Below are 19,840 nucleotides of genomic sequence, written 5' to 3'. Positions count from 1 at the left end.
AAATGTAGGTTTTCAGCTGAGTACAAAATATAGCTTCAGCACTTCACTATTTCACATTGTACTTGTCTTTGTTTGCCATTTGGCATTATTGGTATCAAAGGAAGGCTAGGATTTTGCAATTGAAAGAGCGTTGTAATTTTTAGACTATCTATATTGCAACCCTAGAGTTGATAATCAGCTTATTAGTTTGCATTCCAATTGTTTGACAAAATATAAATTGGCTGTAAGTTCTCTTTTTGGCATAAATAATGTTATAATTTTGCATACTAGGTGTTTGTAGTAATGACACTTGGTTGTAAGTGCATTAATGCCATCTTAGGTTGCATCCGAAGTATTTGTCATAATTACTAGTTCCTGTAGCTGCATATTGCAAGTAGTTAAGTCACATATTTGTATTGAATATTGTCAAAATTAGTTGCACATTCATGTTAGGTCATTGTTTAGACAATCTGGAGTCTTTTTTGTAAGCATTCTCTTTGATGCAAATCGAAACAAGAGTCATTGCAGCAATCTAAAAAGTTATATCAGTCATATGACCCCTTGTATGCAAAGTGTTTGACAAAATTCTTTGAGCCTTCAATCAGCATTTTAAAGTCGGAATTGAGCAAGACTATTACAGTGGTATCAGAGCTTGCTTGCAAAGTGTTTGACGAAATGTCAAACAACTGAAGTATAAAGATTTTTTTGGTGTTTGAAGAAGTTATAACCTATTGGGGTTATTACAGAAAGTTACCAAGAAATGGTGATGCAAAATCTTCATTGCTAATTACTATGGAATAATCGTAAATGCCCAGGAGGTTGGATGGGAAGATTTAATAGTTAAGAACAAGATTACTGTTGCTCAAAGAGGGAGAAATGAGTTTGATCAAGAACTAATTAAATAATTAGTTGATGCTATTAGTAAAAATTACAGTCATGTCTCTTAAAAGTAAAAATTAAAATCAGAAAAACTGTTTCTTTCCTGAATAATTCTTACTATTGCAACATCCTTAAAAAAAGAGAATTAAATAAACCATAAGAACTAAACTTACCTTCGATCTGGTTGAAATATTTTTTGCGGAGAGTCAGCTCATCTTTGTAGATTTTTTCAAGAGCTGTTATTTTGTCCGCTTGCCATTTCAAGATTTCAGAATTTTGCAGATCTTTCTTATCAACGCCCTGAAAGATAAACAATAAAGAAAAACCTCAAACATTTCATAGGAAAAAGACTAGGGTTTGAAATATATATTACGAAATTTTATTTTACAATTTATTTGTCTCTAAGAAAAAGAAATAATCAGACACCGAATTCCCAAACTTAACTAGATAAGATATAAAATCAAAGTAACAATTAAAGGCACGTATTGGTGTCCGAATGTAGTTTACTTTAGTTCTTAATATTTCTGGTAACAACGGTTGCTGCAATTATAATGAAATAAATTTTAGGGGTATTAATTACCTGTACTGATTGTTGAGCCTTATACACAAGATTTTGTTGTGATTTTTGAAAGCCTATATAGGCATTGCCATGATAATCTCCAAAAGAGAAAACCAGTATATAAATGAGTACAAATGTGTGAATGCCCTACAATTGAGGACACGCATGCAGGCAAGTTTAGTAGACAAACTGCCCATATATAATACTATTAGGTGGTTCATGCACTGGAGTTTCTATACTACATGCACTCTGGAATTGTTTTATGGCTTGTATACTTAGTGGAATATTTGGTCTGAATTACAAGCATTTGAGTGGAAATTTACCTACTTCACTGGAGCAGGATGTTTTTGCCTAAAGATTTACAAAGCATGAAAATTTTGTATAACTGTTTCAATAACTCACTCGATCAATTATATACAAAACAAATATATTAATTTATTTTCTTGGCCTGCCAATAATTCAGACTTTGGAGATCATCTAACCTTCTTAAAGTCACGAAGTTCCTTTAATTCCTTCATGGATTCCCATAACACTTGAAGTTCAGATGTATGCAAAGCAAGAGTAGATTTTGCTGCACCCAAGTCTTGTGTGCGTTCTGTAACTGTCTTTTGTAATTCTGCAGTGCAATTACAAAGTGTTTGTCTCTCTTTCTCAAACATGGCTTCAAGACCTTTGGTTTTCTGTTAAATTTTATAAATTTGAGAATTATTATCCCCATCTCAAATCTAAGTTCACTGAAATATGTGATGTATACATGTACCAATCTAGATCATTACTCACCTTGTCAGCCTTACCTTTTTCAATCCTAAAAATCTTTTGTTCAAGTAGCTGTTTCTCACTTGCCAGCATCTTACATTTCTTTTCACTACATCTCAGCTTGTCTGATTTGTCTTTTAATTCATTCCGCAAAATGTCCACCTGGTAAGGTTGTAGTTGGTGAAGATATTAAATTGTGATGTATCACTAACATCTTATTGCTCTCATTTCACTTGAAACCTTCAAAAGCTTGGTCAAATAAATATATTGTAAAGTTCAATTGCTTCTACTGCTGAAAATAAGAAGTTTTCTGTTCTCAGATGAAAATATAAGACTGAATTATTTAGCGCTTACCTGAGCCTCAAGATTCTGAATTTGTACAGTTTTCTCTTGTTCCTGCAGGACTGTTGTTTGATGGGAATCGGAAGAAAGGTTTACCTTCCTTGCATTGACCAAGACAGTCTATTTTGCAGTCAGGCAATTGTGAACATTATTTAAAAAGAATTCAAATATTACCAATAATGCAAGCTTTATAGACCAAAAATAGAGAATCACTTGCATCATATTAAGGAAATTTTTCTTTGTAACAATAAATGCTGCAGATACAAGGATGGATGATAAAAATGCATATATTTTTCATTGTCTCGTGATAAATATGATTGGAATAGCTGAGAATTCATTAGCATCTCTTATTTCTTAATTGCCCAGAAATAGACAGTGGCATAATTAAAGTTTTGATTGTTTACATTGAAGAAAATACAGAAGTCCTTACCTTGTTCTCTAGGCTATAACTTTAAGCACTGCTACCTTTGTTAAAACTAATTAATACTTGTGCATAATATGAATTACACTATTTTAGCAACAATATGTTCAGAAAAGAAAAAGTATTAATCTCTGACAGGTAAGTAGAGAATTTCATTGCAAATAGATTGAAACCCTTGACATTATAATCAATTGCTAACAAGAGACGAGTAAGAGATCTCATGTAATGGAAACAAATATTAGGTTATTGTAATTGTCTATAAGATGGTTTGGTCATTATGGTAAGAGAAAGAAGATGCCAGTATACAATTGCAAATGGAAAAGGACTATTGTAGGAGAACTGGCCTCATTAGAAAAGGTTTTCTTTGATATCTGCCTTGTCAGAAAAATGGAGGAAATAGAGAGTAAGCTCCTTTACTACTAAAAAGTTTCAATAAGGAAAGGTTCCAATCCAAGGAAGTTTAGAAAAAGGGATGCCATATTTGTTAGAAAGTAAAGTCCACCAAAATAACTGGGAGGGGGGGGATTGAATCAGTCATCCAACCATTAAAACATTTATCAACCTTATTAACCCTTAACCATGTAAGCAATATAACCAGAAACCATAAGAAAATACACATACACAATAACACCAGATATGTTAACTAGGGAAACCCTTGATCAAAGGGAAAACCCCGGTGGGGATGGTACCCACCTAATGATGTACTAATATAAAAGTTCCTTGTAAGAGGATGGACTCTATTAGGAGCCAATAAAATACATTTTGTACATATCAGACCTTGTTAGGAGACTTTGAATTCTTGTTAGGACTTGTGCCAACCCCGTTAGGAGTTGTAGAAGGTAGATGGACCCATTGTTCAAATAGCCTCAGGGGTATGATCACCGAACTCACTGTCCAACTGATCTTTGTATCATTCCTTGTAGAATAATCGAAATGAATAATCTCAAATTCCTCTGTCCTCTTGACCGGACCAATCCTCTGTTGATCTTAATACCAGATTTTCGAACTTCGCATCCAATTAATCCCTTGAATCACTTACACGCAGTTACCAACTTCGCATATTACTTACACAATCACTCTTTCTTCCTTTTTTTTTTCATCAGAAGGAAAATAACCTTCCTTTATAACATATCCTGAGAATAATTCCTTCAGTATGCCTTGAGGCTTCCCAATTAATTATAATAGGACCTCATTAAGATATTACAATCATTTTACAATTACACAACACTGTCGACTCACAGTCTTTACAACTTCCCACACGTGCAACCTCTCACCTTGCGCACTCGTCGTCATCATCATGGTTTACCGTATGGGCTAAATAGTATAATGCATACAGAAAATAGACAAGAACATGTACCACAGTAGTTCTCCTGTTATTATTAGCATATATGCTGAACAGATTACATAGTGCTTCCAATGATGAGTACAATAATGATCCAAAGTTGTAGATATACTATTCCAAAGAACCTTCCCAAAGGGGCCCGTCGGCTACATAATAATTACTGACTACATGCTAATCTAGCCATTGGTTGTTTTATAATTTTACAGACAACAATCATCAGGCTGTCTACTGTCACTGTCTAACTTCAGTCATCATGATTCTATCCCTGTTAAGAGATACAATCTAAACATCAGAAATTACTTCTCAAGTACTCTATCTGCACACTATCCTTTGTAATTCATGAATAACTTTCTTATGTCTTCAACTCTCTGTATGTGCACTTGTCCACTTCAACAGGATGCACTCTAGATAATATCTTCACTTTCGCTCAACCTTGTCATCAATACACAATCTGTACAACATTGTTCTCTGTCTGCTACTCTGTTAGTCATAACAGAAACAATACTATGTTGACATCAATGACAAACACAATCATGAATGCAACATGTCAATCATGCTAACAGTCTCTCCAATCCTTAGGATACTCCCCAAAAGGAATACCATCAGCATTCATGCTAACAGTATCTCCTTATTAAGTCCCTTAGCTTTTCATGCTCTTGTGTCTTTATTGTTTCACTTATGTTTCAATGGCAAAAATCTCAAACATACCATTTCATATCTGCAGAAAACTGGAAAAACTCTCTACACTTAAGTGTGAAACTCTACACAAAAACAAAATCTGCAATAAATTTTCGGTGAAACCTACATAATCCTTGTGGAGGGAAGTGTTGGTGGAGACACTCCATAGGCTAAGGGGCCTCAACCAGCTCAAAATGTTTCCATGCAAATCTCATCAATAGGTTAGTTAGAGGTAGAGGAACCACAAGCAGGCATAGATGAGATTGCAATGCACAACATAGGATCTGGTGGCAATGCCTTGGAATTGGCTCAGGGCGATAGGGTACTGTAGAGTCCCATATTTGGGGTTAACCAAGGGGTTTTCTCATTTTCCCTGGGATGTTCTCTCTAACTGAGTTTGGGAGCTCTTACAATCATGTTGAAGCAAATTGCAATCTGCCAATAGGCTTGTTTTGCTTGCCCCAAGTCAATGTGCTATCCTTAGGGGGGAACTGTGTGTATGTGGATGTGAAACTGTATAAAGGTATAATTAGACGTAGAAAGATCTATAAGATTAGGTATGCCAAAAGGGGAAAGCTTGCAGTTATAGTGCCAAAACTAGAATCAAACACCTTGGTCACTAAGGTTTCAGAATGCAAGCTAAGGGAGCAGATTGAAACTTCCATGCTAGTTCCTACTACCAAAGACAAAGGTAAGGCAGATGATTCTCATCCAATAGACACAATGGAAAGTAGGATGTCAAACACTTATAGCCCTACAAAAACACCTATGACTTGGTGTCTGGACCTATACGTGAATGACCTAGTGCTCATCAAGGAGAGGTTGTAGGTGCTAGAGGAGAAGAGTCACATTGAGGATATTAAATTAAGAGAGGTCCCTGAAGCCAATTGGAAACTAACAAAGAGATCAATATACATAGAGAGCAAGTGCAAAAACTACAATTTAATATGGAAAAATGTAATGTCCCTTAATTTAATCCTCAGATAGTCGAGACTGATTTCTTAAAATTCAAGTACCCTTCCCTTTATGATACCATATAGATATATATTATTATATATTCCTTTTAAAATAATAATATACAATCTTCCTGATTATTCAAAACCGATACTATATATTTGTATGTTAGGGTTGTTTGTTATCTATCCATCCTTAAGTATGATCAATATTAATAAATGCTCCCTTGCTCATCTCTCGTCAATAGATTAATTGTCTTTTCTTTACACAATTATGAACAGTATCATTTGTTCATATTATTCTGATCCTTAACAAACGGCCGTATCATCCCTTTACATAGATGGTTGTATCATCTTCACATAGACAACAATAATCATGGCCCTAGTTGCTCCATGATAACCAGTGGTTGTATAAGGTGCATTTGAAATGTGTGTTTTGAATTTAATATAATATGTATGTACTGTGATCACTACATATAATTTTGAACATGGGATGTAATTCAAAGTGCCTTTCTCTTTGGTATGCCCCCCATTCGATATTCTCCTAAATCTGAAGAGTTTGAATTAGATGCTGATAGGCCATATTTTCTAACTGTTTGTGTTGTCGGTAAATATGGTATCAGGATGTATGTCGTTGGTATCGGCCGACAGGGTGTGTATCGGGATGTATGTCATCAGTATCGGGAAGGTTCTACATCGGTATCGGAAAAGTTCTTCTTATTATGTAGCCGACATGTTGTATGTAGCCGACGGAAACCTTTGGGAAGGTTCCTCGAGATGTATATATACACCCCTCCGAGATCATTGTAATCATCTAATCGAAGCATTCTATAATATCTTTGGCATATGCGAATAATATAAGGGGTTCTTGATCAATTATCTGTGTGCATTAATTTCTTTACCCCAGTATGGTAAACATTTGGCGCCGTTGCCCGATGAACCTAGAAGGAGGGAGGAATGAAGATTAATGCCAAATCAACTTAACAAGGATCAAAATAAGGTAAAGGGAAAAGATGGAATACGTACTGCGCAAGATAATTTAATCTTGACACAACAAGCCAAACACAGAAGGAGGTTCCAGAAGATTACCAACAGACACAGAAGTGCAAAGGAATTGTTGGAGGAGACTCAATAGTAGGTGGAGTTGGTGGAAGAAGCAAGGGAGGAGTTTTTGAATTTGTATTCATCAAGGGAAGAGAATTCAGACAGAAGAGAACCGATTCATACAGCTCAAAGTGCCAAGGGAGCAAGAGCGTGGAGTGAACTCTTTGTCCCCGATATACTTCTAGAACAGACAGATTCGCTTAACGAAGATCCTTCTTCACCAAAAAGCACAGCTGTCGGGATACAAATAGTTGGTATCGAGATACCAAGCGTCAGTGTCGGGATATCAAGCGTCGGTGTCGGGATACCAAGCGTCAATGTCAGGATGGCAGGACCAAAGGAGAAGTTGCCTAAATTTGATGGTGATGGAGTAGCCGATCCCGTCCGACATTGTAAAACATGCGAAACGATTTGGAGGGCGAATGGCATAACAAATACAAATAAATGGGTCCGGTAGTTTCCAGCCACCCTATGGGTTGTTGCAATTGATTGGTTCGCCAATGCAAATCCCCAGAAATTAACCACTTGGGACAACCTTAAGAAGGAGTTTACTATTGAATTTCAACTATTACGCGACAACAACGAAATCGTATCAGAGATATACAATACAAAACAAGGGAAAAATGAAACAGTCCGAGTCTATCCCAAGAAGTTGAAGGACTTAATCAACAAAATGGAGAATAAGCCGGCTAATGGGTTACAGAAAAGATGGTTCATTGAAGGCCTGCACCCAAAGTTGCGAAAGAAGATGAAGATTGTGCCGCCATTGTCATACACTGAAGCGTACAACTGGGCAATGAACCTGGAAAGTGAGCAGAAGACGAAGAAGAAGAAGAAGAGTAGTTCGTCTGATTCAAATGGTGACGCATCTTCAGAAGAGGAGAGCAGTGATGACGAAAAGGACAGCAAGAAGGTTCGTACCCTTCAAAAGGATATGCTTCGGATGATGAAAGAATTCAAGAACATGCAAGAGACCAAAGGAAATGAGCTATGGTGCACCGAATGCAAGAAAGAAGGCCATACAAAGGGATCTTGTTCGAAGGACCAATTTTACGAGATTTGCCAGATCATGGGACATTCCACAAAGGAATGCCTATTCAATCTGAAAACACGCAGTCCTCAACAAGTGTTCCTGACACAGGAGGCTTCCGCATCAGGAGGGAACAGGAACATCAGTATGGAGGGTGCCACGTCGGGGGGATAGGGAAATAATCGGCTAGGTCAAAACAACAACAACAATGGCAACAATAATAATGGCAGCAAGAGTCGAATTCAATATGATGCGAACGGCTGACCCATAGTTCAATGTCATGCATGTAATTTGTGGGGCCACTTTGCTTGTGATTGTACAATGGCAAATGCACCGAAATTATTATGTAGGTGGTTCAGACTCGGTAATCATGAAGATGCTAAGTGCCCAAAGTTGGGAGTTAATTTGATCACCTTGGGACGGACAAAGAGGAGGTTCTGGCCATCACATGGAAGTAGGCGAAAGTGTACCCCGACCCGACAGAAGAAAATAAGAGACTGGAGGAAGCGCGGGCAGAGATTCAGAAGGCAACACAGGTAGAGAAAGCACACTTGAAGGACACTACTGGTACCTCTGCATGGAACTGCGCAAAACAGAACATTGTACGACAAATATTACAAACCAAGGTACCCGTCAAAATAAATGATTTGTTGTTCACTATGCCCCAACTTCGTACGGCACTCACGAACATAGCTCCAACTGGTCAGTTATCAGCAGAGCAAGGATGGGAGAAAGAAGGTGTTGCAAGTGCAGAAGATCGAATGCTGTTAGCCCTCTCATCCGGATGCCATCCAACAATCGTCGAAATGGGAATCTTGGGGATTATTCTGACAAACATGATTGTGGACGGAGGGTCCAGTGTTAATGTGTTACCAGAGGACACTTGGAAAAGGTTGAGATAACCGATGATGTGGCCACCTACGTTCCAATTATTAACAGCAGACCAGCACGGGATCAAACCATTGGGAGTCCTCACGGCACAACCAGTGATGATTGGAACCCAATCATTCCGCTGAAGAGGAGAGGGTACAACGCTATTCTTGGCCGTGGATGGCTAGTGCAAGCAAGGGTTAAGCATGATTGGAAGAAGAATACTCTATCAATGGAGCACGGAGGCAAAAGATTCATAATTGACTTGCACACACAAATGGTAGGTGAGGAGGCAACATCATCAGACTCAGAAGGTGAAAATGAGAATGATGACGAGGGGAAGAAGAGAATGGAACCTGATAAAGAAGGAGTATTGAGACTAGAAGAAGGGTCAAGTGAGGACAATCTAGACTCGTTGAACGGCCTTTTTCACTGACAAATGGAGGATTACGAGCTCTTTTTGAGCTGTAATATGTTAAGGGTCGACGAAGGTGGGAAAGAAAAGAAAAATGAATGTCTGAAGGAATACGGAGAAGCAAAAGAAGGAAAGGTAGTTGGGACTGAAGTTGAAGGAAAGAACATACAGTACGAACACACAAAAAGGAAAGATTCCACCGTACGACTGTGCAGAAAGGAAATGTTACGTCGAAACACATATATAGCAGAAAGGTGCCGGCAGCATGGAAAACACATCATACGGTCTGCGCAAGAAACAAAGAAGAAGGGTTTAACAAAAGTTGCAGCAGTACGGAGTCGAGGTGTTATTGATGGCAAGAAGGGGCAGCTGATAAAGTCCATGGTACCGCGTTTCAGGAACAAACTGGGAGATATGGAAAACTGGAGGGAGAGATCATGTACCTTAAATAAACTTGATGAGTGACGATTGTAGGCACAATGGGCCATGGAGGTGACCCAAAATAGGCACAAAGCATGGCATGATAGACACTTGAAATTGAACAAGTTCCTATCGGGACAATTGGTGTTGAAGTATGACAGACGAAACGAGATCAAACCAGGCAAGTTTCAAGTGAAATGGGTCGGGTTGTACCAAATTCGGGAAGTGGGTGATAGCGGAGCAATAAAACTATGGACGCTAGACGGAAAGGAAGTGGCCGACATAGTGCATAGGTCGAAGTTGAATGTCTACCATGAAAGAAATAATGCACTTCCGTGGACGAACAATTGAGAAAAGAATGACTGTAAGTACTATATATATGTAAATATTATACATATGTAAGATAAGTAAGGACAGAGTTAATTTTAAAAAAAAGTACTGTACAATACCTCCACCGTACGGCGTGAAGGGTGTTCTAACAAGCATGATCCATACGGCCTTTTGCAGGTGAAGAGGCATAAGGAATAACGAATATAGAGTTCTCCAGTTGTCTAAGGCAGCGTATGGCACTCAGATAGTTCCTGGAGGCGGTGGTTCTGAAGGCATTCATAGTTCCTGGAGGCATTTCTAAAGCCTGCCATATGGTAGATAGCAGGCAAGTTAAACTCACCATATGGCTTGATACCGTACAACATTTTTTGCATCACCAATACTTGTCTGGAGGCTAGGCAGACACCGTACAGACACAAAAGGGAGTATGAAGGTTGCTTGTGATCACCATATGGCTGGAGCACTTTATCACCGTAAGTGACTGTACGGCGTTTTGGGCCTAAGTCATGAACATCGTACAACATGAAGATAAGACACCATACGGCATGAAGGTGTCACCGTGCGGCATGCAAAGTATATCACCATTCGGCATAAGAGGGTATCACCATATGACATTTGGAGGTTTAACTTCATGTTGTTGGCATACGGATTCGGGATATCTGAGGCATCCGTACAATGAGTTTATGGGAGGATATTTGGTTGATCTTGTCAAAGGACCACCGTACGACTTCTTCTAATAGCCTTATATCTGTACAAACATTTAAATCAAGGATCAACGAAAGTGTGGCTTCTCCTGGTGCCGTATGTTCGAAGCAGTCAGAAGAGAAGGGTAGAAGGAAGTAGTTAGAAGAGAAAGTAGGTTTTCAAAAAAAAAAAAAAAAACCACGACAAATAAAAAATGTTTAGAATGAGTAACACATGATGCCAAAGGGAAGAGAAATACATAATCAGGTAGAAAACATAAGCAGTTGTCTAAAAGAGTGTTGGATTAGAAGAAAATCACAAAAATGACATTTATTGTGGCTTCGAAAATGCTAATTTGGTCTTGCAACGAGAGGCGTTGCCCCAGGACCTTGCGAGGGCGTTGCCTCCTGGGCCCCCACTCGTTGCAGTTATCAATCGTGGCAAGTCTAACTACTTGATGAGACCTAGACCTGCTAGAAGCATGCAGTATCTGTGTGCTGGGGGTGGAGGATCAGAGTGCAACAACAAAGAAAGTAGATGGAGGGGTGTAGGTGACAGACCCTCTACAGCTAGCGGAAGAGAAGGATCAGGATGTTCATTCATGCCTTGCTGACATCACAAAGCGAAGCAAGTCCCTGGCAGAGTTGGTGCTTACAGAGAGAAGACGGGCAAAGGCTAGGCAGAAAGCTCGGTAGACGACGGAGAAGGCTCAAGAGGAGATGGCCGACTGACTTGCCACCCAGCAGATTGCATGGGAAGCAGAGCGAGCCGCCCTGTTAGCACAACTCGAGGAAGGTGCACGAGGGAAGTAGCAGGCAGAACAACAGTTAATAGTAGTGAAGCAGCATTTGGTAGCAGCACTTTAGGAGAAGGATTTAGCGAAGAAGGCTTATGATCAGAAAGAAGTTGAGTGCCAGGAGGTCACTTTGATGCTGGAAGAAGTAGTGGAGGAGAACTCTCAAATCAGAGCTGATTTTAAGGTCCAGACGGAACAAGTGTATCAGCTTCGACGCAACCGGTCTTCATAGTCTGAGACACAGCCTTCTAGTTCATGATGTCTAAGTTTATGTTGTTTTATGAATAAATGTAGTTAGTTGTTTTGAGTTTTGTTGTGTTGTCATTCGAAGACGACTTTTCTTTTTGGGGAGGATGATGTCGTCAGTAAATATGGTATTAGGATGTATGTTGTCAGTATCAAGATGTATGTCATCGGTATCAGGATGTATGTCGTTGGTATCGGCCGACAGAGTGTGTATCGGGAAGGTTCTACGTCAGTATCGGGAAAGTTCTTATTATGTAGCCAACATGTTGTATGTAGCCAACGAACACCTTCAAGAAGGTTCCTTGAGATGTATATATACCCCCCTCTGGGATTATTGTAATCATCTGATCGAAGCATTCTATTATATCTTTGGCATATGCAAATAATATAAGGGGTTCCACTGTTCTGATCTATTGTCTGTGTGCATTAATTTCTTTACCCCAGTATGGTAAATAGTTTGTACTATCCCCGCTTAGGATGTCTTGAAATTCAAGGACAATTTGCATTGAATAAGCTGTTGTGATTGCAGAGGAATTGTTACTGTCCAGTCTCTAAATCTATGCAAGGTAACTATATATTGCATTCATACATTGTTTGTATTCTGTGGTGATGAACTCTTATTCCCATAGATACTTGTTGAATACCTATCATTCATGGGAGTCTGTAATATATTCTATTTCTAACAAACAATTCCTTCTTACAAACTCCTCATTTCTTATAAATATTATATTGGTATTGCCTTTGTATGGTTAGTCATCCCAACATTAACTGAGACTCATATTCTCTTTAAAAACTATTCAAATCTTTCTTCACTAGTTCTCACAGCTCTGTATGATGTGTTCCATAATAGGATAGATGCATACAGACAATAGACAAGAACATGTAACACAACAGTACTCCTATTATTATTAGCATATATGCTGAAGAGATTACATAGTGCTTCCAATGATGATTATAGTAATGATCCGAAGTTGTACATACACCATTCCGAAGAAACTTCCCGAAGGGGCCCATCGGCTACATAACAATTATTGACTGCATGCTAATCTACCCGTTGGCTGTTTTATAATTTTACCGACAACACAATTGGGCATCAATAATAGAAGCATTCAATCTATCCAAATTTATCTTACTGCTTATAATTTCTCGATATTCTTATCTAATTGTTACCGTAAAGTCTCCACAGGATGATGTATCTCCTAGGATGGGAGATTGGTTTCCGCCTTGGTGATTCAGACAGTGTTGACTATGCTCGTGCTTTAACACCCACAGGGGTGATGTGGTTGATGCAACTGATAAGGCTGAAGTGTCCCTTCTTGCTTTTAATCCTTATACCGGTATTACTTCCAACTTGGATGTCTACGTTTGTTCAACTCTCCTTACTCTAATGATACCGTGTGCAATAGATGTTCTCTAAAAATCATAGTCCTATAATCTGCTATTCTAATGGCTATCAAGTCATTCCTTTTGTACATAGTGATGGGTGTGGTTCTCTCCAACAACATATCCTCCAACATGGAATTAGTCTGCCTTTTCCTGATTTTGTTTGAATTCCTCCCCCTTTGAATGTGTTAAGTTTTCTTCCCTAATATATGTGCCTAGGTGAAGGGTCACGATGATTCATTTAAATGCTTGTGTAATATAAATTTATATTAGATCTGTTTTAATATATCTAATATTAATTGAACAGTTTGACTAATTTTGAATTATATTTTAATAACATATAAATATTTTATTATTATATTTATGATATATTTTGTAAAAGTATTCCTAAATATACATATACTTCACTTTATCATAGAATGATAGATCATTATTTTTTTAATATATATTTCAAATTCATATATGATAAAATACATCATATATTAAATAATTATAGTTTATAATAATGATTTTACATTAGATGTGTTGATTGACTAATTTCTGATTTACATATTATATATATATATATATATATATATATATATATATATATATATATATATATGTATATATTATTGTAAAATATATATTTTATACAACAATATTCAATATATTATAAATAATATATATTATTGATTTTATTATTTATTTTAAATTTATCTTTATTACTATTAATTTCATCTCATAAATGGGCCATTACAAAAAAAGAGCAGTACAAGCTCATCTAATTAAAGAACGAATCAAGAGAGATAAAAACAGCAGCAAGGGGCTCAATAGGAGTTGAAAGGAGCGAAGTAAGGACACACATTAAAGAAATACAATCAGCTATGGCCAATATGGAAATAAAGAGAACCGACTAAGAGAACAAAATGAAGAAGTCAGGTCGTGGACCAAAATAGTAAAGGGGCCAGCAAACACGCCTAATGATGTCACAGAAAAAGTAAGTAGACAGATTACAGATGAAAAAGATAGAAGTGAAAAGGCAGAAAATCTTATGATGAAAGGGCTAAGCGACTATGGTGAAAAGGAAAAAACAAAAGAACTAATTAAAAAATTTCTTAGAGACGAAGTAGATTGGAACGGAGCAGCCCTGCAAACACAAAGGATTGGAAAATGGATACAGGGAGGCAAGGGCAGACATGTAAGAGTGACAATGAGGAATACAAAAGACAAAAACAAAATCCCAAGCAACAGGAGTTTTCTCAAAGACACTCACATTTACCTTGACGATGACCTTACCATAACCCAACAAGATGAAAGAAGGAAGGAATGGAAAAAAGTTAAGCAATCAAGAGAAAATGGAAAATGGGCATGGCTGCAAAATGGGAAAGCCCAAATTAGTGACAAAATAACACATGATAAATAGGAACTCGGGCCCACCCAGGAATACTTAACTGGAATTGAAGAGGTTACCCATGGAGAAGAAGACCTTGTTTGGGGTCCATAGCTAGAGATAATGACATTATTCTGCTGTAATATCCCCAACCAGTTATAACTTCGTCAAACACCAATTTCTTCTCTAGTTCATTTGTTTGACATTTCGTCAAACACTTTGCAAGCAAGCTCTGATACCACTGTAATATCTCGTGCAATTCTGATTTTTATTTCCTGATTGCTAACTTGACAATTTCATCAAACACTTTGCACACAAGGGATATATATAAATGCCAAACTTTAATTGATGCGCTTGCATAACTCCAAACAACCAACAACAAATGTTTTTAATTTTTCTTCAAAATGTAGAGCATTGAGAATAAATGACAAAATATGCATCTACATCAATAAGACATTAGGGCAGCAAATTTTGATGTAAAACTCTGATATAAGTCAGATTCCAAATGATTTCTAAATTGTTACACATGCCCTAAGATATTCAAATCTATCCTCCATGCAATGCAAAAAGAAATGGATAGGAACCTGAAAACTACTTGAGAATTTGAATTTTTACTATAGTGAGTTCATATAGCAACAATGACACTGTAGCGAATTAATGTAGCAGATCATTGTAGTGATGGCACTGTAGCAATATCCAACTTATTTCTCCAATCTTACTCCATGAATCTAGCCCTAGGCCACAAATTTGTAAAGATCCATTCCCTATGTTCCCTTTGTTTGATGGTCTTCATTCAATTCGCAATTCAGATTGCAGACCATTGAAATGGTCGTGCGATGCAGGGGAGTACATACACCTAGTTGGAAGGGAAAAGACAAGCCGTACATATTTTGAGGGCTGTATGCTAAACATCCAGATGTCGTACGGTATGCAATTTAGTGATGGTCATATGGCCTAGGATCAGGGAAGTGGATGTTGTATGGTGGAGGGGTTTGTAGTTGGCCATACGAATGAAGATAGTACAGTAGGAAGAGGGTCATATGGTGGCTAGAGCAAGGAGTACGGTAGTTGGAGGTGAAGCAAGAGACAAGGAAATGGCTGTACGGTAGGCCTAGATGGCCGTACGGGAGGGTGATGGGAAGATTTACAGCTAATTATGTTGGGCTACAGTGGCAAATGATGTATGGAATGAAGGGGAAATGCTAATTTTTGTAATCACCAACTTATGGATCCAAATTCATGAAATAAATCCAAACAAGAATAAAGTTTGAAACACAAATAACCTTCAATAGATATTTGCCAAGAAATGGTGCTCCGATTTTCCAAATCCAAGCGAAGTATTACATGCAACAACAAAATAGGGTGAGGGTCGAATCCCATTGAAATCACACGAGCCAAAAAGGGAAGATCTTTCACTTTCAAAATGGTGAACAATCCAGAATTCGCAATACATAGAAATAATCCAAAAAGCATACCAAAAAATACCTACAAGCCGTGCTTAAATACCCATCGAGAAAACTTTCTAAGGGTGTTCAAAGATAGCAGACGGTGACACAAACTGCAGAAACAAAACAAAAATGGGTCCGAGATATATTAAATCAATCAGCCCATTAAGAATAATTTAATAAATGATTTATTTTATAAAGGGAACATTACAGTGCTCCCATCCCACATTTTTCTTGTCCTAAAACAAATGCAATGTTAGGTGTTGAAGAATCTGCTCGCTCTCCCACGCTACGTCGTCCAATGGCAAGTGTTTCCAATGCACCAAATATTCCTTCACTGTGCGGTTTCTCAGGGTCTTCTCATGTACTTTGATGATCTTGGCTGGTTCTATATGAGCTTTCCTTCTTTATTGAGTTGTGGAAGGTTTGTGGCTACCGTGACATTCTGCCCCACAACCTTCTTTAGGCATGAAACATGAAAGACGTTATGAATACGGCTTCCCTCCAGAAGTTCTAGCTCATAAGTGACTTTACCAATGCGATGAACTACGCGATAGGAGCCATAAATAGTGGCTTCAATTTTTCTTTTCCCTTTTCCTTCAATAAGGATTGTCGATATGGTTGGAGCTTGAGATAAACCAACTTCCTTACTTCAAAACTCCTCTCCATTTGGTGTCTATCCGCGTACAGCTTTTGTTGATTCTGTGCCCGTTATAAGTTTTCTTTCAAGTTTTGTAGGATGTCCTGTCCCTCCTGAAGCCAGTCCCTCATCCTTGGTGCACGACTGTCTCCCAGCACTATGTCGATGAAGGAGAGGGGTGAGTACCTGTATAGAGCTTTGAATGGTGCCATCCTGATGGACATGTGATATGTGGTGTTGTAACAATATTCTCCTAGGTGTATTCACTTGACCCACTCCCATTGTTGTACCTAAACATAGTTTCGAAGGTAACCTTCGAGCCACTTGTTCACAATCTCCATTTGTCCATTTGTCTAAGGGTGGTAACTAGTACTTAGTGACAATTCTGTCCATGCCAATCGAAATAGTTTTGTCCGGAAGATACTGATGAATCATCCATCCCGATCACTGACAATGTTTTGGGGTAACCTGTGCAGATGAAAGACTTCTCTAAAAAATAGATCAGCAACTTATGCGTCCTAAAAATATTAGGGGATGGCAAAGAAATGTGCATACTTTGTCAATCTGTCAACTACCACAAAAATACAATCCTTTCTGTTCACCTTGGGAAGCCCCGTTATGAAATCCATTGAAATACTTTCCCACTTATGGAATTGGTAGAGGTTGCAATAACCCAACAGATAGAGTATGTTCGGATTTGTTCTACTGGTAGACTGCACACTCTCTAACATACTGCAATACATCTCCTTTAAGTCCTTTCCATAAAAACCTCTCTCGGAGACTTTTGTAAGTTTTGACAAAGCTTTGGTGTCCTGCCTAGGGTGAGTCGTGTACTTCCTTCAAGATTTTCTGCTTCAATTTGGATTCCAGCACTAAAAATATCTGACTCTTAGAATAGATGATTTCATTCACCACTTTATATCGATCATCTTGGGTGTTGCCATCCATTAGCTCATAGACAAATGTGTTTTTGGAATATTCTACCAACAAATGTGCCTTCTAGTTAGCTAAAATCTGGTTTAGTGAGCAGATGACGAGTTTCCTAGACAAGGCATCTACAACCACATTGTTCTTTCCTTTCACATATTCAATGTCAAAATCAAAAGCCTGAACCTTGCTTACCCATTTTTGTTGCCTCTCATTCAAGTCCCATTGCTCCAGAAAATATCTCAAACTATTGTGATCCGTATGGATGACAAACTTGGCACCCACCAGATACTGCCAAAATTTGGTTAGCGCATGTACGATGGCCAAAATTTCTATGTCATAGATGGAATATAAGCGTTCCATTTCAAAAAGCTTCATGCTCTCATAAGCTATGGGGTGTCTATCTTGCATCAGTACTGCGTCAATGCCTTCTCCGAATGTGTCGCACTCCTGAATGAACGGTCAAGTGAAATCAGGTAATGCAAGTATGGAACAAGTGCTCATTGCCTCTTTCAGCTTATCAAAAGTGAGTTGTGCCTTTCCATTCCACTGGAAAAACCCCTACCTTGTCAGATCCGTTAATGGTGTGCTGAGCTGAGAGAATCCTTTAACAAACCTCCGGTAATAATTGCACGGTCCAAAAAGTGAGTTCAGCAGATTGCCGAGGGGCACCGAAGGGGTGAAGAGGCACAGATGGAGGGAGTGCACTCACCTAGTAGGCTAAGAAGTGCCAAGGAATTGATGGAAGAAACTCGACAATGCTTGAATTTGGTGGAGGAAACAAGGAAAGAATTACTTAACCTGTATACACCGAGGGGAGAGTGTCCGAATGGAAGGGAAACAACTTGTACGGCTCAGAGTGCCGAGGGAGCACGAGCGTGGAGTGATCTCTTCGTTCCCAATACACCGGACGAACGTATATAGGCAGAGAATAGAACATCACTTGAAGACTTTTCACCAGACAACGCAATTGTTGGAAACAAGACTGTTATCCATAACAGTGCGGAAGTCCAAAACAGTGCAGGAGCACAAAATAGCACCGGAGTCCAGAACAACGCAGGAGCACAGAATAGCGCGGGAGTCCAAAACAATGCGAGAGCTCAGAACAGCGCAGGTACACAAGTACCTCAAAATCAAAAAAAGTAACGATGGCAGGCCCTAAAGAAAAGTTACCCAAGTTTCATGATGATGGTTCAGTAGACCCTATCAGACATTGTAAAACATGTGAAACCATATGGACGGAAAATGGTGTAACGTGCTGCAGTGGCAGAGAAGAGAAACGCTATAGGAGGCAACATTGTTGAAAATGTAATAGGGAATTTAATGTTATGTTTTAAATGCTTTTAGTTTTTGAAGTTTGTAATAACGTCCTACATGTGGTGGCATACCTAGAGTAGCAGTTAGATGAGCTCTCCAGATATAACCACCTAGGACCGGGTGTAGATTCTTTAAATTAGAATAGTTTTAATGATTGTCAGATTCCAATAATAGGTAGTAGGCAGTTTCGGATTCTTATCCTTTTCTTGGATAGAAGACGGAAAAAACATGTGGCCTACTGCATGATTGTCAGATTCCAATAATAGGTAGTAGGCGGTTTTTGGATTCTTATCCTTTTCTTGGATAGAAGACGAAAAAATGTTTCTCATCCTTTTATTAGAAAAGGAGAGTCAGTTTTAAATAAGCCGGTTGGCTATGTAAGAAAACATTCGAATTGGAGTAAGATAGAAAGTTGCAATTTTAGTGTTTTGGAAGATTCGACTTTGGAAAGAAAAGAATGCGTTTTGGTTTTATTGTGCAAGTTTCAATGGTTTGAGGGTTGGTACAGATTTTCATTGGAAACAAATTTCAGTTTTCTTGTGGTGTTCTTCTATGTTTTGCAGCAGAGAATACAAAGATTCAAATTTTTATATATATCCTGGTGTCAACATGGTGTTTCTTGAAGAACCATTTTTTATGAATGTCTAGTGTTAAATCCTGTATCTATCAATTCATGCAATCAAATGATTAGAAAGGATATAGATAATCGACTATTGAGTTTGGCGGCAGTTCGATCTTGGGTGATGTACGTGCCCCTTGAAGTAACTCAGTTGAGTGCTTATTCCTCCTGAGCTTTCCAAGGTGTGGCTCTGCATCATTTTTGGTATCAGAGCCTTTGTGAAGGTTTCCAGATTGATGAGTTTGAGCCTTTGAAGCAACCCTTCGAGTTGAGTATATCCACGAAAGGTTTCCAAAGTGTAGCTCTACATCATAATGGAAGAAGAAGAAGCAA

The 19,840-nt window shown here is 38.3% G+C and overlaps 1 protein-coding gene and 1 long non-coding RNA gene across 2 annotated transcripts in view; one reads left to right on the top strand and one right to left on the bottom strand.

Moving 5' to 3' along the window:
* The window catches only part of LOC149555066 (uncharacterized), a 257,473-nt gene that overhangs the window by 37,289 nt on the left and 200,344 nt on the right, over nucleotides 1-19,840 (top strand). The window lies entirely within an intron of this gene.
* Nucleotides 1-19,840, bottom strand: part of LOC149555067 (kinesin-like protein KIN-14I) — a 285,467-nt gene that overhangs the window by 66,988 nt on the left and 198,639 nt on the right. Inside the window, exons 13-16 of the mRNA XM_089829100.1 lie at nucleotides 2,528-2,635; nucleotides 2,198-2,335; nucleotides 1,900-2,097; nucleotides 1,032-1,158 (exon numbers count right to left, since the gene is read on the bottom strand). Of these exons, the coding sequence (XP_089685226.1) occupies nucleotides 1,032-1,158; nucleotides 1,900-2,097; nucleotides 2,198-2,335; nucleotides 2,528-2,635 (571 nt within the window). The remainder of the gene's footprint in view (nucleotides 1-1,031; nucleotides 1,159-1,899; nucleotides 2,098-2,197; nucleotides 2,336-2,527; nucleotides 2,636-19,840) is intronic.

This window comes from Cupressus sempervirens, chromosome 5 (genome assembly GCF_028749045.1).
Source record: "Cupressus sempervirens isolate cs-2001-9-10 chromosome 5, ASM2874904v1, whole genome shotgun sequence".
Lineage (NCBI taxonomy): Eukaryota > Viridiplantae > Streptophyta > Pinopsida > Cupressales > Cupressaceae > Cupressus > Cupressus sempervirens.
The sequence above is the reverse complement of the archived record's forward strand: the minus strand, read 5'-3'. Positions and strand labels throughout refer to the sequence as shown.